The sequence below is a fragment of the Chaetodon trifascialis genome, chromosome 11, assembly GCF_039877785.1.
Source record: "Chaetodon trifascialis isolate fChaTrf1 chromosome 11, fChaTrf1.hap1, whole genome shotgun sequence".
NCBI lineage: Eukaryota > Metazoa > Chordata > Actinopteri > Chaetodontiformes > Chaetodontidae > Chaetodon > Chaetodon trifascialis.
The window spans coordinates 1026208-1049562 of record NC_092066.1 but is presented as its reverse complement, the minus strand read 5'-3'; the positions used below and the strand labels follow the sequence as shown (position 1 = coordinate 1049562).

At 50.4% G+C, this 23355-nt stretch overlaps 1 protein-coding gene across 22 annotated transcripts in view; it reads left to right on the top strand.

The window, feature by feature from the left end:
* The window catches only part of LOC139338526 (discs large homolog 1-like protein), an 87928-nt gene that overhangs the window by 58348 nt on the left and 6225 nt on the right, over positions 1-23355 (top strand). For 8 of the 22 annotated variants that reach the window (XM_070973630.1, XM_070973621.1, XM_070973627.1 and 5 more), the window contains 14 exons: positions 9002-9055; positions 10352-10402; positions 11630-11754; positions 12615-12784; positions 13095-13231; positions 13918-14062; positions 15801-15930; positions 16615-16771; positions 17308-17410; positions 17658-17772; positions 17944-18120; positions 18348-18414; positions 20411-20507; positions 22543-22584. In XM_070973630.1, the coding sequence (XP_070829731.1) occupies positions 9002-9055; positions 10352-10402; positions 11630-11754; positions 12615-12784; positions 13095-13231; positions 13918-14062; positions 15801-15930; positions 16615-16771; positions 17308-17410; positions 17658-17772; positions 17944-18120; positions 18348-18414; positions 20411-20507; positions 22543-22584 (1570 nt within the window). Of the gene's footprint in view, positions 1-8232; positions 8329-9001; positions 9056-10351; positions 10403-11629; positions 11755-12614; positions 12785-13094; positions 13232-13917; positions 14063-15800; positions 15931-16614; positions 16772-17307; positions 17411-17657; positions 17773-17943; positions 18121-18347; positions 18415-20410; positions 20508-20841; positions 20876-22542; positions 22585-23355 lie in introns of all 22 variants that reach the window. The other 14 variants (XM_070973626.1, XM_070973632.1, XM_070973629.1 and 11 more) reach the window with 4 other exon arrangements.

Genomic DNA, 23355 nt, shown 5'->3' with positions numbered 1-23355 from the left:
TTTGGATCCCGTCGCGCCTGTGCAGCTTTTCAGAAATGAGTGTGTGGAGGAGCAGCCGGCGTGTGTGGAGAGGTGTACCTGCATACAGCAGCATCATGCTCTGGGCAGATGTGAGGAACCCCTGCAGTAGCACATGCCTTCCCTGCCGTTGCCTAGCAACCTGCTCCTGACACGCAGCGCTACCCGCCGTCTCCCCGTTTACTGCCTCAAACACACACTAACACACATGCACCTGGACACTCACGCCAGCATGCAGGTCGACTCTGAGGACAAACTAGGGCTGAGAAAAGCGACGTATCAAAGTGTCCTCTGAGGACTGCTGATTGGTCTTTGTCCCTTACTGTGAAGACCCGCCTCAGGTGTCCTCTCACCTGAAAACATCGTCTTTCCTCCTGTTCGTGTCACTCATTCAGAGCCGCCTTCCTCCCATGAGCGCAGTTAATCTCTGAGGAGAATATGAGGCTGAGCCGGCGTCTCTTTGACATCGTCTTCAGTCTTCAGTGGACACCTCTGTGTTGACTGAGCTGAGTCTCACGTCAGCTGGACATAAACTTGTCAATGTGTAGACTTTGTCCCCTTCACTCAAAGACACTATCTTTAGTGTGTGTGTGTGTGTGTGTGTGTTCCTGTTCCTTTAGCTGTTACATTTCCACATTAAAATGTGAATTAACTGGTGAACTTTGGTCAGTCACTTCATGTAGTTGGCAGTAAATCAGTGTTTTTTGTCATTTATTTTCAGCCTGGAGTCATTTCATTGACCGTGGTCTTGAATGATTGGATTGGTTGTTTGTTGATGGCTCCATGTCACCTGGACTACATCAGGACAGCATGGACATGAGGCTTGGACTCTATTGTAACCTTTGACCTTCATGAAGTGAAGCTGAAGTGGACAGACAGAGCAGAGATGGCGTTAGAGGAGAGTGTGAGTTTAGATCCTGAATCAGAGACAGTAGAGAGACTGAACCCAATCTTCTGGGTTCTGGTCCAGAAGTGGAAACTCAGACTCTCATTGAGGTTTTCTAACCACTCTGTGAACTGAAAGTCTGACCTGGGATCAGAGACTGTCAGCATCATGTGACGTGGCTCGCTTCAGATGTTTAAACGTCTGATGTCGTTAATTCAGCCTTGAACAAACGCCATGAGATCACTGAGCTTCAGGAGTCTGACCAAGTCAAGCATCATGTCCGTAATAACAGCTAAAACCTGGAAGAGCAACTTTAGAGGAGAGCGTTCTATGAAACGTGACCTTTAGCTTCAGCTCACCTGAAGAATGGAGCTCTGTGATCTGCATCTCGTGTTCAGATGAGTGGTGAGGTTTATGTCCACCCAGCGTGTTCAGGATGACTCTCGTCAGTAGTTTTGATTCTTTGATTATCTTGAGCATTGGTCGGTTGGTGGAACGAGGCACTGGCAGTGTTGCTGGTTCTATTCCCTGGTGATGTGGACAGTATCTGAGCTCAGATTCGTGGCTCTAATCTGTTTGGTGTCCTGTCAGGCGTGGCTGGTGTAGACAGCGCTGCTGCTCCACCTGCAGCCCGCGGCGAGTTAACGACCTGAGAATCTGCTCCGCCCGGAAACAAGCAGCTGAAGATCTGCAGATGGCATCAGCACGTCTGATCAGGAGCTCGCTGACACACCTGTTGTAGGATGTAAGCTCCAGCTTTAACGAGGAAATCTTAGCCTTCAGCAAAGAGCAGAACTCCTCTGTGCCGGCTTCATATTTTTATTATTCTGGTCCATAGGGGGCGCCACAAATATCAAACATGTGCACCTCAAAACTCTTAGAACAGAATCTTGTGACTGTGGTCTGGTGACACCTATTAACTGAACTCTCAGGCACTGTATCGATGGTGTCATCACATTGTTGCTCATAACTCAAGATGCCTTTGAGGATCCAGATTAAACTCAGAGATGTTCCTGACAACCAACGTCCCTGACGATGGTCTAAAGTAAGAAAACACTGACAACACACTGAGAATTCAGTCTAATCTGTCAGTTTAAGCTGCTGTTTTAAGATGCTGACGGTTCATCAAGGTTTCGGTGGCTGTCCACGATTTCAGTGTTCCAGGAAATTCAAGACAAACATTCTGAGTGTTTACAGAGCGTTTACATTTTTATATAATTAAAATAATAACGCTGTTTAACAGAGTAGTGTTTCTTCAGCTGGCCAGCGGGGTGTCGGGGTTTGAAGGCCTCGTCATCCGATGGCAAACATCCAGTCTGGAGACTGATTCCGATTTCAAACGTGGAAACAAACTGGTGAGATTCGGTCAGCGGGCTGTAGATCCCTTTGCAGTTTCAGCGTTAGCTTAGAGCCAGACTCTGAGACGAGTGTTTGAAATGATTCACGTGAAGATCAGACTCACAGTTTTACAGTGGAGTTTACCACAGAGCCACAGCAGCCACGTTTAGGGGACATGTATGGTGTCCACGATCCTCAGACCATGAACAGCAAAGGGATGAAGCAGAAGACTGAAGCTGAATTTCACTTTTATTTGATGTTTATTTAGTTTCACAGTTTGCTTCATAGTTTTTGTTTTGGCTTGTAGTAGTAAATGTAGTCCTCCAGGAACAACCCCCTGTGACTAATCAGGTGTTTAAGGCCACAGGTAACGCTGTCTCTAAAGGGACGGGTCAGTTATTATGCAGACTGTCTTCAGATCTGACCCACGCTGACCTCCTGGACCTACTGTGGACTCTGTGGCTGCAGTGGACAGCTGAGGGCTGTCCGCTTTGACTTATGTTGGGCTTCGCTTTGGCTTTGTTTAAAACCTGTTTTCCTGCTTTTGTTGCTGCCTATGTGGACCGTCCTCTAAGGCTGTGACTTCTGGTGCTGCCGTCACCACAAACCAACAAAGAAATGACCAAACGTTAAGATTTACTTTAGTGTGAGTGTGTCGGACTGTCGGTGGGTGCTGGACATGATGTCAGCGTGGTAACATCAGTCCAGTCAGAAGGTTCATCACAGCCTTTTTGTGCTTTATGTGCTGGTCTGTTGACAGTGATGGAGCTGCAGCCCTGTGTTGATCTGTGTGACCTGAAGGTGGAGCTGCAGATGCACAGCTGCAGCGTTTAGCCACTAATCCTAATCTTCAGCAGATCCTCAGTCCGTCAGCGCTGCAGACCTCACGCTGACGCTGATAACGCTGGATGTGCTGATGAGGACGGAGCAGGGCGACGGTCCCGCTGTCATGCGTCCGTGACATGTTCACTTCATGGTATTGATTCTCTCTCTAACTGCTGTGTTTGACTTCCTGTTGTCATGAATCATGTGGGTCAGTTTCCAGATTCCTGCACATTTCACAGTCCAGGTCGATGGCGATCGAGTCTGCGTGCTGGACACAGAAACAATGACCTACTTCATTGTCCACATGACGATAAATGCATCAGAACAATGCAGGCGTGTCGATGGATGCAGCAGAAGATGGATGCACATCAGTTCATTTCACATCATGCACTTTGTCTTCCATTGTGAACGTGGATGAGATGAGTGTTCAGGGACTGTGGACATTGTTTGTTGAGTAGGACAGTCCAGGCTGGTTTATGGGTTCATTGTTGCGGGTCTGTCACGTGTCCAGATGAAGCGTCGATGAAACGCTCCTCCCACCAAACGCCGGCTCTCCTCCTACTCTTAAATCCACTTTTGAAATCTGTCCAACTGCGCAGTGCCCGTGGTCATGTCAGCACTCGTGTGAGGGTTATTCAGGGCCACGTTTTATGTTGTATAAATTATTCTCCCATTCATAATTTAGCCAGCGTAAAGGCTGGATACTGTTACTCGACAAGGCTGCACAGCTCCATCTGTCACAACAGGAAGCAGAGCTGAGCATGAACCCACCTTCTCTGCTTCTGCTGCTGCTGTGAGATCAGGTTTGAGACTAAACTGCTAGTTCTGAGTTAACTGATATCAATCTGAGAGATTTAAATGATCCAATAACAGTATATCAGCCTGCTCTTAATCCTGTTTTTAAGGACCGCTGAACTCTTCTGAAGGCAGCGCTGAAGGCCTGGACTGCAGACCTGCACCCAGACGGAGTCTCTGGCACTGAGCTTTGAGAATATTTTGTTAAACAAGAAGAATTGGTAGAGACACATTGTACAACTTGATGAAGGTGTTGTTACTGTAGGTACATTTGGCATCTTCAGGTGTCACAGTAGCAGCAGTACTGAAGGGTTTCACAGGGGACCCGGTCCTGCAGCTGGTGTTCAGTCCTGAGGCAGCTTTCTGCCTGCCTACCGGGGGTCCTCGTACCCCCCCCGCTGCTGACGCTGACATGCTCGCCGCTGTGTCTGAATCCGGGGCCAGCATCGATTATTCATGCAGAGAGTGGAGGCCCCCCCTCGTGGTGACATGTGCCACGCTCACTGAGGCCAGTTAATTGGCAGGAGAATGAGAGAAGACGAGAGGGAGGGTGTCACAGAGAAAGAGCCGCTGAAGAGCGGGGTGGAGCGAGAAAGACGAGAGGGGGTGTTATTGTGCTGCGGTGGTGGAGGGAGGTGCTGGAGCCTGGTTAGCAGGACTGAGTTTGGCTCTGTCGCTTTCACACTGCACAGACTGAACAAGCCCGTCCAGATCTGAAGGAGCCATCCATAATTTATCACTTCCACATCCTCCTCCTCCTCCTCCAATCGGGAATCCTCCTCCAGGAAGATGACCACACATTACCCCTGGCAGGAGTTCACATCCAGAACCATGAATGGAGCTGAGAAAAAGTTGCCACGGGTCAACATCAACCTGCAGGAGTCCATTGCCCACCTGCACCCCCTCCAGAGACAGCACGCCATCGAGCTCCACCGGCAACAGCAGCAGCAGCAGCAGCAGCCGCCGCCGCCACCGCCGCCGCCGGCTCGTCCACAGGTCCAGGCGTCCCTGTCCACATTCACTGCCTGCACTGTGCCAGCATCCTGCCGAGCTCGCAGTCGATTCCTCAACCTGCGAGACAGTGTCAAGAAAAGCCCGACCAAGAGCACCGCCAAAGTGGTCGGCAGCAGCCACGCAGCGAGCCGGCCGGAGATACCCTGGGTCCCCTTCTCCTTCACTAAGGTACTGCAACCCTGATGCCATGTCCGCTGTAAGCTGCAACGCCTGTGTGCTGCTTCTGTGGACGAACAGCAGCCTTAGTTCTACCACTGCTTCCATGTCTTAGTCAGTACCGAGTTGGTTTGAAAAGGACTGATGTTTATAGATCAGAGCACACGAGCTGATACCAGGAAGTACAAGGGTTCACAGCTCCAGGTGAGGCAGCGAGTATCAGCCTCAGCTGGCCCTCAGTGTCTGCTCAGACTAACCCTGACACCTTTTCTTTCATGAGATTCAGTCAGATGTTGAAAAGTCTTCACACCATGAAGACGTGTAGAGAAACTCGCCTGTATGTTAAAGAACCAACAATCCTCTGACCTTCATCAGGTCCGCTCAGTGGAGGGACGTGAAGTCCTCAGAGGACAGCTGGTCAGCAGCGTTTTGGCTTCTTCACGGTTTGTGACCTGCTGCACCTGTCGGTCAGAAGCTCAGGTGTTCAGGAGCATTGTCACTGTTCAAAGGGCTGTTTGCACTCAGCTGACGGAGCCACGGCTTGTGTTGTTGGTGATGATGAAGATGAAGGTCATTCAGTTGTTGTGGTGAAAGTGTAAACGTGAAAAGTGTGTGTGTGTGTGTGTGTGTGTGTGTGTGTGTGTGTGTGTGTGTGTGTGTGTGTGTGTGTGTGTGTGTGTGTGTGGTCAGACTGAGATACTCCAGTGTGTCACTTTATGCACAGTCGATTCAGGCCGTCCATGTGTCCATGATATGTCTCTGTCCCTCCAGCTGAAGAGCTGAGCTGGTCTTCCTGTTTAACTCCTCAGCTCTTCGTCCTTCACACTCTTCCTGTCTTCAGCTGTTCTGCGTCTGTTTTACTTTCAGTTGACTTTGCTTTGCCTGCAGCCGTTTCGGCCTCTTGCTCATTTGAAAACGTGTCCCTGAGCATCTTTCTGTCCTCTGAAGGTCAAACTTTTCACTGATTCTTTGAAAAACAAAATGAAAAAATGCTTATCGGTAATGTTTTTTATGAAAAGCTGATATGTTTTTAAAATAAGCATCAAACTGTCAGTCATGCTCAGGTGTCATATTGATCATTTCTGGAACAAATGATTTATTGTTCAGTGTTTCCATGTCAGGAAAAGGTGAAAAATGTGTTTTCAATAAATCACATTCACATCAGTTATCAGATTTGGGCCAACTCTGCCTCATGTCTGACAGCGTCCATGGTCTTCTTCACTCTGAGCTCGAGCTCTTCTTCACTCTGAGCTCGAGCTCTTCTTCACCCTGAGCTCGTGTTCTTCTTTGCTCTGAGCTCGTGCTCTTCTTCACCCTGAGCTCATGCTCTTCTTCACCCTGAGGTCGTGCCTTCTTCGCTCTGAGCTCGTGCTCTTCTTCACCCTGAGCTCGTGCTCTTCTTCACCCTGAGCTCGTGTTCTTCTTCGCTCTGAGCTCGTGTTCTTCTTCACTCTGAGCTCGAGCTCTTCTTCACCCTGAGGTCATGCCTTCTTCGCTCTGAGCTCATGTTCTTCTTCGCTCTGAGCTCGTGTTCTTCTTCGCTCTGAGCTCGTGCTCTTCTTCACTCTGAGCTCGAGCTCTTCTTCGCTCTGAGCTCATGTTCTTCTTCGCTCTGAGCTCGTGTTCTTCTTCGCTCTGAGCTCGTGCTCTTCTTCGCTCTGAGCTCATGCTCTTCTTCACCCTGAGGTCGTGCCTTCTTCGCTCTGAGCTCGAGCTCTTCTTCGCTCTGAGCTCATGTTCTTCTTCGCTCTGAGCTCGTGTTCTTCTTCGCTCTGAGCTCGTGCTCTTCTTCACCCTGAGGTCGTGCCTTCTTTGCTCTGAGCTCGTGCTCTTCTTCACTCTGAGCTTGTGCTCTTCTTCACTCTTCACCCTTGTGTTTTAGCTCATGATCAAAGATCCTGTGTGAACAGGAGTGCTCTCTCACTCTCGTTCAGTTAAAACATAGACTCCTCTCTGTGAGCTGCTGCACCAGTTTGTATTCTTTGGACCAATTAATCCCCATTGTCAGCAGCTTTCCAAGCGGCGCTCCAGAAGTAGGGCTGGCGGATCGATGCGCTCGATGTGCGGGGGCTAATTTTAGCGGCTGTTGGTTTTCCATGGGCTCCAAGTTCTGCTGCTGCAGCACAACAATTGAGCCTCTTGGAAACAGAGCAGCACTTCCTGCCAGCAGCTCCACGAGGTCCTGCTCTTGCATAATAGAGGTCAGAGCGCCGAAGGCTGCCTCACGCTCACTTCGCTCCGTTATAGTTTGACATGTAAGCCGGGCTTTAGCAGGTAGGCTGCTGTGTGCCTGCATCCGTCTGCAGGCTGTGAACCAAGCGTTTCCCTCATAACCTCGTTAAGAAGCAAAGAGAGATGTTCAGGAGAGCTGATGTGAGTTCATGTTGCAGGACAGTCGGAGGGATTATGACTGACGACAGGGCAGCTTGTTTTTGCACAATGGAAGAGTTTATTCAGTGTTTGAGTGAACTGGTGTTGGCCGACAGTGAGGTGAGCTGACAGGACCACAGAGGGGAAGTGTGAGCTGATCAGTGCAGTTAGATCTGCCAGAAAATCCAAAATTTCATCTGCACTGATCATAATAACGACTCTGTTTGTCTGCATAAAGACGTTGTAATGTAAAATGACATGTCCTGTGGTAAAACAGTGTTACAGCAGACCACAGCTGTAACACTGACCTTTGACCTTTGACCTTGTGGGTTAATACTCTGTCTCCCTGATTGAAATATCTGCTGCTTTTCAATAATCACAGAAAGGACATCCACCCACTGCTGAGAGTGTACCGAGGGACGGGGGATTTAACACACACACACACACACACACACACACACACACACACACACACACACACACACACACACACACCAGACCCAGGTCACATAGTGTGGCTTTAATCTTCTCAGAGCAGCAGATGGGCAGAGTTTGTCACATCAGGACTGTCCAAAAAGCAGAAGTGTCAGGTAATCTGTCAATCACACAGTGTCTTCCTGTGATTGGCCGGCCTCCCTGACACCCTGCCATGCCGTCCCATGTGTCACGCTCGTCCCCGCTGGCGGGACGGGGACAGATCGCAGCACCTGTCAGTCAACACGGACACGCACACGTCCTCCTCCGCCCTCCCCTCCACTCCTCCTCCTGCTGTTCATCTGTGCTGCAATGTGTTTGTCTAACCTTTGACCCCTCACCATGCTATTGTTCAGCAGGCTGAGGCCACCCCGCCTTCCTCTCCCATAATCCCTGTGATCCCAGTCTCGCCAATCGCAGCCGAAACCACCATCATCCCTCCGACGTCACAGGTTTCTTTTTTTTTGTTGTTGTTGTTGTTTTTATTTTCCTCCGCCTGTCTCTCTCTCTGCTCCATCCATCCATCCGTCCGTCCGTCCGTCTCTGGGTTTGTCTCCGTTTGTCTGGCCGCTCGTGTCTCTTCATTGTGTAGAGTTCAGCTCCGTGTCTGCGTCCAGCTGTGGCTCTGATGAAGTGAGCAGATTAGAGATGCGAGCAGTGGGAGACGTGCCACGCTCCCCCCACATGACTTTCAGAGCCCATCTGGCTCCTCCCGGCCAGAAAGCGAGCGACAGGAAGAGAGAGAGGGAGCGAGCGAGCCGCCGAGTCCATTTAAAGCTAGAAGAAGAAGAAGTGCAGGAGCGGAGTCTCACCCTCCAGGACTTGGTTTGATCGAGCTGGCCTTCATGCTTCAGCACTGCATCTTCTGCAGTGTGAAATGCCGCCATGTAGGTGCCGCCCGTCCTCCCTCGTCTCTTCCTGTCCCATCCTCAGCTGCTCCGTGGTGTCATGAGGGTGCGCGTCCATAATGTCAGCGGCGCCTTTATCTGCTGCGCGGCGGACGGCTCGGGCTCGGCGTGTGATGTGATGCAGGGGTGGAGCTCTGTGGGAGGTGGGGGTGTTGATGGAGGGGCTTTTTTTTTGGAGATGTGTCCTCTCACGCTGTGATGTGTCTTCTCTCCTCAGGCCAACCCTCCCCCCGTGGTGGTCAACACAGACAGCCTGGACACGCCTCCATACGTGAGTTCATACGTCCTTCTCATGTTGTCCTTTTTAATGGACGTCAGTGTTCAGTTCAGGAGTCGCACTCGACTGCTGCTCACCTGATGACCTGATCGTCACGCTGAAGGTCGGACGTGGGTGATGATGATGATGATGATGTTGATGTTACAGCTGACTTGATGGTGACACGGAGAAAACACACGTGTCCTCTAAAGCTTTAACTGTCTTTGTCTTATTGATTTAATTGAAGATTTGGTTTTGATTCCACAGTGAAGTCTGTGAGCCAATCAGAAGCTGCCAGCAGCTGACTGATGCAGTGCATTCATAACGTGTAGGTGTGAAACCAGCTGAAGATGAAGTCACTGCTGCATCATCACGCCGTCCATCCGCTGATGAAGATCACATTTTGACATCAGTATGAGTGAGAGCTCCAGAACTGACCTCTGATCAGATCGCTGTGTATTAGGTCACAGACGAACCTTTGCCATATGACCGCCAATCCTCATTTTTATTGGCTGCCTTTTGTTTTTTATGGCTCACATAAAGCTGAAGACATGGAGGCGCTGAGGGACAGGAGGACGTGAAGACAGTCCAGTAAAGCGAAGGACAGGTAGACTTGTCCTGACCGTCCTTGTGGGACTCCTTCCCAACATTGGACCGGTCTAAATTAGATTGAGGCCGAACAGCTGCCTGGCCTCTGATTGGCTGTGTGCTGCTCGAGGTGTTTCATCTGTGGCAGCTTCATTTTCAGGAGAGGAGATGTTCAGAACATAAGAAAAGGTTTGAAAAGCAGCTTAACTTCTCCGCCTGGCTCTGCTCGCTGGGTCAGACTCAGGACTCGAGTCAGGGCCTGAACATCGCAGCTCGCTCTCTTCAGCTGTAAAATAAAGTCAGGCTCCAGTGCTGCTCACCTGACCCACCTGTCCGCCTCTGATCAGCTCACTTTGATGGACGACACTGAATCAGCTCTCTGTCACAGAATGCATTTGTTCACCTTCTGTCAGATGTGATGGTCATCACAGCGATGTGGATCAATAATCCAGCTGATCAGCCTGAACACTTTTGGGGAAACAAACCAACGTCAGTGTCAGGAAGGTGGATTCTGATTGGTTGGACCGATATCTGTGACTCATAAGGTGGATCAGGTATCAGCCAGACGTGGTCAGTCCACATTAGATCCAGGTGTGCTTCGTCTGTCCACGGTCTTCATCAGACCGTTGTCCTGCAGCATCAAGGGACGTGCTGTGCGTCCTTCATGTGATGTCACTGTTGAACGGACTCACCTGTTGACTGATGAATCCTCTGTGTGTGCAGGTGAACGGGACGGAGGCCGATTACGAGTACGAGGAGATCACGCTGGAGAGGGTAAGAGACGAGCCGCCGTCCATCAGTCAGAGGACAGTTTGACTGACACACGTCTTTCATCTTCTCTGACTTCAGTGTCCTTTAGCGTGTCCAAACCTGAGAGAAATCAGGGACATGAGGACAAAATGAATCAGATCTAACTGTACAACATTACAAATGTGTGTGTGTGCATGATTTGCTCACACACACACAAATGCACACACACACACACACACACACACACACGTTGTCTTTCAGCCCAGCTGTTTTAATCTCTTTCGTTGCCTTTGGTCAAATCTCTTTTATTATTTTCTGTTTTAGTTTCCTGTTTTTCTTGTCCTCATTCAGCCGACTGCAAATTACTCTGAAAGACAACTGAGACAGCTGAGCCTCAAACTGTGTGTGTGTGTGTGTGTGTGTGTGTGTGTGTGTGTGTGTGTGTGTGTGTGTGTGTGTGTGTGTGTGTGTGTGTGTGTGTGTGTGTGTGTGTGTGTGTGTCTCTCTCTCTCTCTCTGTCTCTTTCTATCTGTCTCTCTGTCTCTGTCTTTCCTCTGTCTCTCTCTCTCTCTGTCTGTCTGTCCGTCTGTCTTACTTTCTGTCTGTCTGTTGGTTTCTTATGTTTTTTCGTTAACTGGAAACAAAAGAATAAAGTTTTACATTTTGACTCTTTGCTGCCCCCAAATGCTCACCGGAGCATCAAACGTGGATTAATCCGCCGCTGAAAATAATCCTTAGAAAAAGCTCTCTTTCCTCCTGTTTGATTAAAAACGACAGTGAGCAGCTGTTTGAGGAGCTGAGAGCCACAGACAGGAAGTCAGACAGACAGGTTGATGGTTTGAGTCCCAGTGTGAGGAGGAGGAGGGAGGAAGGAGGAGGGAGGAGGAAGATCATGTTTCTCTAACGTTAGAAACAGCTCAGAGGCTCTAAGTCCGTCTGTTCCTGTTTGGCTTTTAATGTGAAAGGCTGCAGGAAGTGAAGTGCTTCAGTGACAGCAGCTTCAGAACGATCAGCAAAGAAGAAATGATTTGTAATATGAACAGGTGATCTGAACGAGTGTGTGTGTGTGTGTGTGTGTGTGTGTGTGTGTGTGTGTGTGTGTGTGTGTGTGTGTGTGTGTGTGTGTGTGTGTGTGTGTGTGTGTGTGTGTGTGTGTGTGTGTGTGTGTGATCGCTCACCTGCACTCTTACCCTCGTTAACCTGTGTGTTGTTTATTGTTGTTGTTGTCATTGTGATTGTCGTGGTATCCAGGGTAACTCGGGACTGGGCTTCAGCATCGCGGGCGGCACAGACAACCCCCACATCGGTGAAGACCCCAGCATCTTCATCACCAAAGTCATACCCGGAGGAGCGGCTGCCCAGGATGGACGGCTCAGGTGAGAGCAGCGTTCACCTGCAGCCCTTCAGCGGACCTCCACCAGGTGGTCCGGCTCCAGGATCAGGTCCTGAGCCTCGTGTCCCCCTTTGGACTGTTTAAGTTACTTTAACACGTAAGAACTGAATGTTTGTCAAACAGCTGTAGAGCTTCAGTGAACCCAGACGCCCCCGCAGCGTCCCTCATTCATGATGCAGCAGCAAAGTCTCACACACCTGATCCAGGTGATGATGGTGATGGACTGTGGGATGAAGAGCGCTGGGCGAGCAGCCCGTCCTGCCTCAGTCTCAGGTTGCCTCCTGTTTGTTGGTCTGTCTGTCAGCGGTGAGGCTCGCATGTCTCACCGAAAGACAAACAGTCAGAAGGAAAAGACAGAAAGACTCAGAGTTCAGCAAAGGGACGGGGGACGGACGAAGATGCTGGACGGTGTCAGTGATGAAGATGCTGGACGGTGATCTTCATCACTGTCCTCAACACTCAAACAAAGACGACAGCAGAGAAATAAAAGTTAGATTGTTACAGTCAGCTTGATGAGGACGTTTTCCTTTTACAGGACATTCAAACATGTGTCCTGTTTCTGAGGGGACGTCAGATGGAAGTCTGTCTCATGTTGGAACTACTTCCTGAGTATCCCTCTGCCCATGATGTTAACACACCTGCCAGCCTCACAGTGATGACATCACTTCCTGGTGTCACTGAGCACCATGTCATGTCTGTTTTAGTTATTCTGAGTTCTGTGTCCTTTAAATGTTTCCAGGTCAATCCACAGGTGTCCTCTGCTCGTAGAACAGTCCTTTTTGTTTTGAACAAACTTAAAGCTGATTGGATGATGATTGACGGTCGGCTGCTTCTGTGTTTCAGGGTCAACGATGTCATCCTGAGAGTGAACGAGGTGGACGTTCGCGACGTGACCCACAGCCGAGCCGTGGAGGCTCTGAAGGAGGCCGGCTCGCTGGTCCGACTCTACGTCCGCAGGAGGAAACCCGTCTCTGAGAAAGTGATGGAGATCAAGCTGGTGAAAGGCCCCAAAGGTAACGGAGCGCTTTGAACACGCTGAGGGCACCGCGCCGTCAGCGTGCGGTCGCTGCTGCAGCGCTCAGACGCTTTGATGTGATGCTGGATGGTCTCTGCTGGCTGAGGAGGTCCAGAGGATCCCTCAGGGCCTCGTGGTTATTCACAAGGAGCCTCAGCTTCCACTGACATCCCATAATATGCTTCTGTGCGTGTCGTGTCCTGAGCCGTGCTGGTGTTTAGCTGGCAGCGGCGTGTTTCTGTGATACTTTGGACGTGTGAGTCTGATGGTCTGTCCTCCTTCTGGTCCTGGTCCGCGCTGTGTTGCAGGTCTGGGCTTCAGTATAGCAGGCGGAGTGGGCAACCAGCACATCCCGGGAGACAACAGCATCTACGTCACCAAGATCATCGAAGGAGGAGCTGCACACAAAGACGGGAGGCTGCAGATCGGAGACAAGCTGCTGGCTGTAAGACCGGATGTCCACTACCCTCTGAATCCGTCTCTTTTGTCCACATTCTCTTTCATGTCTTCTGTCCAAATTCTGCTTTTTACAGTTTAAACACATTTAGTCTTCAGACGCAGCGTCGCCTCATTCTTCATCAGACGTCTTCAAATTCACTTCTGTCTGTTGTTTTCCTCAAACATGTTTGACATGAGGCAGTAGAGGCTGAAGATGAAGACCGATGAGGATGAGGAGCAGTGTCTGATGTGTTCAGGGCAGCCGTTAACGGGCTGGAACGTGTCTGATGTCTGATGTTCTTCTACAGTAGAAGAGCAGGAAGCACTTTGTTGTTTTCAGACACAAACAATGAAACACAACAAAGATCTTTACAGGAAGCGTCAGGATTCAAACAAAGATGTTAAACTGCAGCTTTTATCTTCACATAGTGAAGATAAAGATAAACACAAACAACACGATGCAGAGCAAACACTTGCAGGTCTGAGCAGCACATGTACTCAAGCACTGCACTGTAGTAGACATTTGAGGTACTTGTACTTCAAATGCAACTTCCTGCTTTTACTGGAGGAAACTTTTGACTTTTACCGGTAGGGTAGTATTTCCAGTACTGTTCCTGAAGTAGTGGATGTGAGTACTGGAGGTCTGGAGGCAGAGCTCTGACTCATCATGTGACCTGTCTCGTGTCTGTCCAGGTGAACAGTGCTTGTCTGGAGGAGGTGACCCACGAACACGCCGTCACTGCCTTGAAAAACACTCCTGACGTGGTCTACTTGAAAGTGGCTAAACCCAACAGTGTCTTCATGAACGACAGCTTCGCCCCGCCCGACCTCACCAACTGTGAGTCAAGGTTTTTCCTTAAATACGTAAAAACACGACTTTTCCTTCCCACAGCAGCAACACCTGAACCGGAGCCGCCGATCTGCTGGGAGCACTGGTTTCCATAAAGCAGAGCTCTGCTGTGACAGTACAGACGCAGATCACGTGACACGTGAGCGAATGCAGCTCTGAATCCTTTAAAGCCGTTCAGTGTCCTGAAGTTTGAGGAGGACTGAAGGAAAGGAGGTGTTGAACTGAACAAACGCAGTGAAGCTCAGAGCACACTTTAATATATTTGATGCTTTAAAACGTGTCAGCGGACGAGGAATCACTTCCTGTCTGGGATCGGCTTGGATCCAGGACGGACCAGATCACATGAGCTGGGGAGTGAGGGAACATGAAATGAAGCTCGGCGGAGGCGTCAGTGGTGGTTTGTCTGTGTTTAAGCGCTGCAGAGGTCTGCGTGACGTGTCCTCTGAGACTCTGAGACGACAGGACGTGATCCAGTTTGAGGAGGATCCGTGACTTCAGACGCTGGTCGCTGCATTCTGTCAGGTGTTGATTTGTGCTCACTGATTGGCCAACATGCTGTGCTGCTGGATGATGTCACTCCACGCTCAGACCGCCGGCTCACGTATGTGACACACGTGGTCTAGTTTAAACCCTCTGTCCTCGATCTCCTCCTGTCCCCGTCCAAACGAGGACATGAAGCCTGCGGTGGAGTCCTCTGACGCCACACAAACCGGATCAGCAGGTCCTGGTTCAGATGTGGGCTGTTGACTCTGGCTGTGACAGTGAGTTAGTGTTGAATTCAGGGGGACTGCAGGGACGGGGACTGGGTGGGAAATCCCGGCGGCATTGATCAAACAACACGTTTGAAAGTCAAGGCGAGACAGAACGTCTCTCAGACATTCACAGCACGGACTCTGGACCCGTCCAACAAGTCCCCCGGTGACCCTGGACCGATGAGGACCAGAGGAGACGAGTCCAGCCGAACCGTCTGAGCAGCGATCAGATGATTGATCAGTGAAAGGATAGTTTGTCATCAGCTCTGTCGTCCTGCTGCGTTCAGGAACCTCAGAGGTTTCAGGACATTCAGATGATTCACATTCATTCGTTTGTTTCCTCGTGATCAAACAGACGGGTGATAGAGTCAGAGCTGTGTGAAACGGCTGCTCTTTGACTTTCATCATGCATTCACCGAGCTCTTTTTAACGGCGTTTAAATATTAATGCTGATGATGATGTACAGTCTGATAGAAGTAAAGCCTCAGTCTTATCACATTGTTTTTATTATAATGTAGAATATGAGCAGAAATACTCAAGCTCAAAGCTGAGCTCAAATACATCTGCGGCATCCTTTTTGGCCTCTCTGAGCTCCGGTTCCTTCAGCAGTGAGCTGAGACAGTCGTGTTTTGTGGTCCTGGAGCAGCAGGAAACACTTCCTGTCTGTGAATACGTTTAAACTCTTTGTTGACCATGACTCTTACGTTTCCCAGTTTGAGGTCAGACCCACTCGAGTTACTCACTCCCCGGTTTAGTTTACAACCCCCTGAGCGGCTCCCGGCCTCGTCCAATGAGGCGATAGCAGGTGAGTGTGGAGGAGGGTCTGAGCAGGTGTGTGATCAAGAGGGCACGCTGCTGCTTAGAGGAAGTGAGCGCCGGCGTGTTGAGCGTGGACGCTCAGACCTGCAGGACGCTGCTTCTCCTCTTCTGACGGCGTGTGACCTTCAGGTTCAACCTGCGCTTCTCTGTTTCAGCGTACTCCCAACACATGGAGAACCATATCAGCACCCCCAACTTCCTAGGCCAGTCCCTCCCCCCGCCGGCCTCCTCAGGACGCTACTCCCCGACCCCGAAGAGCATGCTGGGAGACGACGATGTCACCCGGTGAGGACAAACACATCACTCGCTCAGCCGACACAGACGAGATGTTTCTTATATTTCATTCGTTTTAATTCTGAACTTCATGTTCAAACATGAACTCAGTTTAACAGCACTGACCTTAAAGTCTCCATCACATCAGCTGGAGTGTCCCGCTGATCCTCAGCTGCTCCGCCCTCTGCTGGTGGAGGCCTGCAGTCACACACGCGCGCGCACGCGCACACACACACACACACACACACACACACACACACACACACACACACACACACACACACACACACACAGTCAGTCAAGAGTTAAAAAATAATTAGATAAAAATAAAAATGAAATTTACAGTAAGAATATGTCAAATATGTTTGAGACAAAGAGGCCATAAAATACAACGATGATATATTTCTCAACTCGTCTCACATGTTTCTGAAAGATCGAGTGTGTTTTGTCACCTGACGTCAAAACTTCAGTTATGACACGAGCCAGAGACACTCCACACCTGACACAGGTGGATGGGCGGCGTTCACCTGAGCGGGCAAAGGAGGGACATTTCCGTCATCTCTGTCCTCTGCGAGAGGTCATGTGATGTCGGGATGATTGACCGCTGTGTGTGAGGTCACGTGACGTCGCGATGATTGACAGCTGTGTGTGAGGTCACGTGACATCAGGATGATTGACAGCTGTGTGGTCCAACAGGGAGCCCCGGAAGGTGGTGCTGCACAGAGGAGCGACAGGACTGGGCTTCAACATTGTGGGCGGGGAGGATGGCGAGGGGATCTTCATCTCCTTCATCCTGGCTGGAGGACCAGCTGACCTGTGTGGAGAGCTGAGGAAAGGAGACAGACTTGTGTCTGTATGTGCGCGCGTACACACACACACACTCTCACACACACACACACACACACACACACACACACACACACACACACACACACACACACACACACACACACACACACACACACACACACACTCAGACCAATAACCATGTAGACCTCGTTCTGAATATGAGGTCCATTTGTCAAAGCAAACCTTTGAAATGTGTCATTTTAGGCAGAACTTGAGATCATCCAGAGCTTCATGATTACTGAAAGCTTGTGTTTCTGAATATAAAATATAATCTGAGACATTTCATGGACGGACATGAATGTTAGCGAAAACAACTGCAGACAGCAAAGAGACGACGAGTCACAGCACCGTGAGGTTTCAGAGACGAGAGCAGAGGGACAGACAGTGGACAGAAACACGAGCAAACAGCTGGAGGTTTGGGGTAAACCTGTAGATCAGCCTCAGACTCAGCTGCTGTCCTCATGTTGATGCTGTCTGCAGGCCATGAAGCTGAAGACATGCTCAATGCCTGTCTCTTACACTGTCACCTGTGTCCTTCAGGTGAATGGAGTGGACCTCCGGAATGCCACCCACGAACAGGCCGCCGCCGCCCTGAAGAACGCCGGGCAGACGGTGACCATCATCGCCCACTACAGACCAGAGGGTGAGACACCTGGACACACCTGCAGGACCCGTCACATGACCTGTAGTCACGAATATTTCAGGGATTGATTGAAGTTACAGTTGAAGTCAGTTTTTAACCGTTGAACGGGTTTTATGTCCTTTAGGACATTCTGCAAAGTAACTTTCCAGGAAACGAGAAATGACCCAAAACATCCCTGAAGACGAGACATTGTCTCCGTAAAAAAAGCTGCTGATAATGAAAAAGTGAATGTCCTCTTCCTGTGCAGAGTACAGCCGCTTCGAGGCCAAGATCCACGACCTGAGAGAGCAGATGATGAACAGCAGCATCAGTTCTGGGTCTGGATCTTTGCGGACAAGTCAGAAGAGGTCGCTATACGTCAGGTAACACACCTCACCTGAGAGGCTGCTGCTTCAAGGCCACAGCAGAGACGCTGCTTCAGCTGATCTCAGCTGATCTCAGCTGATCTCAGCTGATCAGATGATCTCTTTGGATTTGAAAATATTCATTCTGTACTCTATATTCTTGGACTGACTGTCCGTCTTTGTCCTCAGAGCTCTATTCGACTACGATAAGACCAGAGACTCCGGGCTGCCCAGTCAGGGACTCAACTTCAAGTTTGGAGACATCCTCCATGTGGTGAACGCCTCCGACGACGAGTGGTGGCAGGCCAGACAGCTGACATCCCAGGGGGAGGTGGAGGAGGTGGGGGTGATCCCCAGCAAGAGACGGTCAGCCCTGCCCACATGCATGCACACACGCGTGCGCACACACACACACACACACACACACACACACACACACACACACACACACACACAGTGGACCCTCTTCGATGATCAGTCTTTGGTCTGTCACAGCCGGTGATCACGGTCCAGAGCCCGTCTGATGAGCTGTTTGTCATCATCACTAAGACACGCCCTCTGCTAACCTTTGACCTTTTGTCCTCTGACTGCAGGGTGGAGAAGAAGGAGCGAGCGAGATTAAAGACGGTGAAGTTTAACGCCAAGTCTCGAGACCGAGGGGTGAGTGTGCCATTCATCACGTGGGACAGAGTCCACGTTATCAGAGTCCCATGATGCTTTGGGTGATTTAGTCACAGCTTGGCTTATTCCTTTCACTGAAGCAGCTTCTGCCTCAGCCGAGGCCTTTAACAACAGCGACCCACAGACGACACACAGAATCCTCGCCTGCAGTGATGAAGGTCGGCTGTAATGAGTTACGACCTGACATCTGATTGGTCGATTCATTTACTCACGGCGTCAAAGCTCAGGAAAATCGACCTTGTTCCAAAACTAATTGACGTTGCTTTTTCCCTGCGTGATGTTTGTGTTCTGCGTGACGTACCGATGTCAGCGCCCTCACTGTGTGAAGCTTTGGGTGTCTTCAGCTCCACCTGTCGCACCTGAAACCTGTTCTACTGCTCAGGACGAAGGACAAGCTGCACAGATAGAAACGTTCATATCCTCCGCTGTCATCTGTCTGAGCGCCGACGTGGAGACGGCGACCGTAGCGGCACGACGCCTCCATGTTTTCTGTGTCGGGGTCCCTCTGCGTGCAGCCACAAACAGCCACACGTCTCTGCACTCTGTGACACTGACGCTAATGCTAAGCTAACGTTGTTTGTTACTTCAGTGAAAGGAATAACCAGGAGTCGTTTTCCAGGAAGTCGTGTCGTCTGAACTGAAGTCTGTGAGCTCACTTCCTGTTTTTATCTGAATTAGCTCTGCATGACTTCAGTCTTTCTCAGCTCAGAGTTTCTCTCCAGAGGTAGAAATGAGACGAATCCACCGACTAACGAGTGTGACTAATGTCTGAAGCAGCTCGTCTCTTAACAGCATGTTGTTGTTGTTGTTGTTGTCGATCTTTGAGACGTTCACACGTCTCAGCGGCTGAACCGCAGCAGCGCCTCCCCAGCACCTTTCAACCGTGTCGCTTTAACACGCGTTGCCAGAACGCCCCGCCCAGCGCCGCCCGCCGCCCCGCCCTCTAACACACCAGACTGATGGGGGGGGACAAACATGCATGACCCCCCTGATGCCCCCCCTCGCTCCTCATACAGAGAGAAACGCTTGACATTGATGTCTGACTGTCTGCTGCTCACACAAACCTTCCTCCTCCTCCTCCTCCTCCTCACCACACCACTCACCTGTCTCACCCTCTCCTGCTGGATAACACTGACGTGCAGCATGTGATCTCATGATGTCATTAGTCCCGCCTCCTGCTGATGAGGGCTGCAGAGTGGTGACAGAACCTTTGCTGATTGGTCAGTTCTGTAGACTTCAGACTGACTTCATCTTCATCCTTTTCACCCAAACCTGCTGACACTTAGTGCAGTCTGACCTTTGACCCCTGACCTGCTCTGTGTGACTGACGTGTGCTGAGGTGTGTTAGCTTTGGTTTAATGTTCACAGAAAAGCTGCTTCTCTCAAACATGGAGCTCGTTCCAGCAGCTGATGTGAGATCAGCCGAGCGTCTCCTCTCACTCTGTGTCTCTGCATGTTGTCTGCATGTTCACCTCCTCCTCCTCCTCTTCCTCCTCCTACTCTGCTGCCTTCACTGTCACTGTGTGAACTGTGGAACCTGAACGCTCATTCAGAGATGATTCTGTGGTCTGAACTCAGACCCAGACGAAGGCCAGCTGAGTTCAGAGGACGTAGATTTAGTCCACAGCGCTTCAGCGCAGGTGCAGTTAGGTGGAGCAGCTGAAGGTGGAGGAGCACACATCAGCGTCTCCTCAGCGGCCGCTGCTGTTGTAGTCTTTCCAGTCGGTGGAGATGAGGGCGGGTCTTCATCTGGTTCTGTTCCTCATCCTCTGACCTTCTTCACCTCTTTACTTTCTGCATGTTCAGTGTGACTGTTTGTTTCAGCTTTGATTTGATGTGCCTGTTAGCCGTTAGCTGTTAGCCACAGACTCAGACAAGAAGCATCTGTCCAAACCGACATCAGACTCCCCCATCTCCCCCTCTTCCTCCTCTTTTTTTATTCCATCACCCTCCTCCTCCTCTTCCTCCTCAGCAGTCTCTCAATGACAAGCGTAAAAAGAACCTCTTTTCCCGAAAGTTTCCGTTCTACAAGAGCAAAGAGGCGAGCGAGCAGGAGACCAGCGACGTCGACCGTAAGTACCAGCGCGGCGGGGGAGGCGGGGTGGGCGGTCTGTGTCACAGACGATTGGTTGGCGACAGGAAGAGAGGTCAGCTGGTGGCGGCGTGCTGCGAACACGCTGGTTGTCGTGCAACAGGGCCTGGCCGAAATGATGCGGCACCTTGACCGAGCTGATCAAAAACAATCCGCCAACGCCCCCCTCTCCTCTTTGGAGCCAAAATGGCCGCCCTGTTGCCCGGCCGGCCGGCGGCGTCCGCTCTGCTCTCTCTGTCTGTCGCTGTAACGCAGTAACTTTGTTTCCTGTGGTTGTTTTCTCCTCGTTGTTCGCTCGGCTCCGCTGACCTCAGGACAACAGTGACGACATGCTGTCCAAAGGCCACAGTAAGTGCCCCCCCACTGTCCTCACTGTCCCCAGACAAACTCCCAGCAGCCTCCTGGTGTCCACCAGGATCCATCTTCAGCCAACAGGCCGTCCAAAAGAAATGAAACGCTGGACATCTTATTGTTTAATGTGTCCTCGTCCTCTTTGATCTCCACAGTGAAAGACATCATGTCAGTAGAGACCAGAGACAGCAGGCAGCGTCCTGTGTACTTGTACTCTGACCAAAGACAGCAGGCAGCGTCCCGTGTACTTGTACTCTGACCAAAGACAGCAGTCAGCGTCCCGTGTACTTGTACTCTGACCAAAGACAGCAGTCAGCGTCCCGTGTACTTGTACTCTGACCAAAGACAGCAGGCAGCGTCCCATGTACTTGTACTCTGACCAGAGACAGCAGTTAGCGTCCTGTGTACTTGTACTCTGACCAAAGACAGCAGGCAGCGTCCCGTGTACTTGTACTCTGACCAGAGACAGCAGTTAGCGTCCTGTGTACTTGTACTCTGACCAAAGACAGCAGTCAGCGTCCTGTGTACTTGTACTCGAGGTATTTGTTGTGATTTAGTTTAATGGAGTTCAGATTTGGAACATTTAGGATTTTTCCTGTGACTTTCAAAATAAAGCAAACATGAAAGAAAAGCCAAAGAGTGAAAGTTTAAAGGTCTCAGTTTATGTTACAGGAATAAACAACAACAACAACAATAATAAACGTCTTTAAAAAACAGTTTTTAAACTCTTCTGTTTGTTTTGAAGGACGATTCGTAGTTTTCATTCGTCCTCGTTACCTGTTGGACAAATAAATCCAAACAAAACCCCTGAGTCCCTGTAGAGACCCCCTGCAGCTGGAGTCCCTGTAGAGACCCCCACAGACCAGAACGCTCCTCACATGTCATCACTTCACTGAAAAGTCAAATAAGTTTAACTGAAGAAGCTGAAGTTGGTTCCAGGTGGACATATAGCTTAAGACCTCCCCTCCCCCCTCCTCTTCCTCCTCCTCCTCCTCCTCTTCTTCCTCACCACCGGCTGTCGAGGATCCTCCAGACCGGAGCTCCATCTCTTCACACATTGATCAGTTTTCAGAGCTCCGCCTGTCACAGCTCACGGCGTCAGTGCTCAGCTGCACCACCGCCTCCTCCCGCCTGGAGCTTCATGGAGGTTTTCAGGAGAAAGGAGGCATTCAGGGTTCATGTACCTGAACTTTAAGTGATGGACGTCTGACCAGGGTTCGACCACAGCGAGGTTTACTGATGGTGAATTTAACGTTTTGAGTTTCAGGAGGGTCAGAGGTGAAGAGCTCTTCTTCATGCATTCATTTTCAGGCTGGATCACTGAACTGTGTCCACGTTAAAGCTGCACGACACACAGACTGAACAAAACTTTATCCAAACACACACACGTGACGTTTGACTCTGATGTCGCAGGTGTGATGGCGGCCATGTTTCCCGCCTGTTTCCAGGCACACACATTAAGACGCGTGGTGGTGGACACACGTGGACAGTCATTAAAGTTTAGGTTTGAGGTCCTGGAACAGTTTGGAAAGTTTGGATTTATTGTTTGCTGTTTGACCTGAAGATGAGAACTTGAACATCTGGGGTTTTTTTTCGTGGCTCTGGGCAAAGCATTGTGGGAGAGCGACGCTCCCAGCTGACCCTGTGTTTTGTTGTGATTCCAGAACATGTGACCTCTAACGCCAGCGATAGTGAAAGTAGCTACCGTAAGTGACCTCTGCCGTCGACGCTGCTTGCTTCACTCGCTGACTGACAGGAAACTAACCATCAGTCTGACTCCGGCTTAGCCCGCTAACCCCCCCTCACTGACCAGCACACGCTGCTGATTGGCTAATAACAGCATGAGCTCACACACGCAGATTCCCTCCCTGCTAACGTCTTAGAACGTCTGTTCAGGCTGTTTGTGTTCAGGCTGCTGACTGCTGCATGGACTGTGTGTGTGTGTGTGTGTGTGTGTGTGTGTGTGTGTGTGTGTGTGTGTGTGTGTGTGTGTGTGTGTGTGTGTGTGTGTGTGTGTGTGTGTGTGTGTGTGTGTGTGTGTGTGTGTGTGTGTGTGGACTGTTAGCACTCACGAGTCAGCTGATTTGTGCACAGACCTGAAACCTGCTCAGACTCACTTCCTGCTCAGCGAGGCTGTCCTCTCTGCAGGTGTCCAGGTATGTCTCCGTCCACCTTTCGGTCTGAGCGTAGACAGACCGAGTGACGTCGTGAACCATGAGATCTTTAATGACGTCTTCTTCTGTGGTGGTTTAATGGAGAATGAGCGTCACACAGCTGCTGTCAAGGACTGCTGTCCATGTCTTCAGACATGGGACAGATGAATGGAACTGGTCTCTGTTAGCAGCGTCTGTCTCTGATCCATCTGGTTCTGTTGCTGCTCTCTAACCTCCAGACTTACCTGCTGAGGTTGAGCCTCGTCTTGTTTGTCCTCATTCTCTGGACACACCTGTATTTTCAGCCAATCGCTGTCGGCTGTG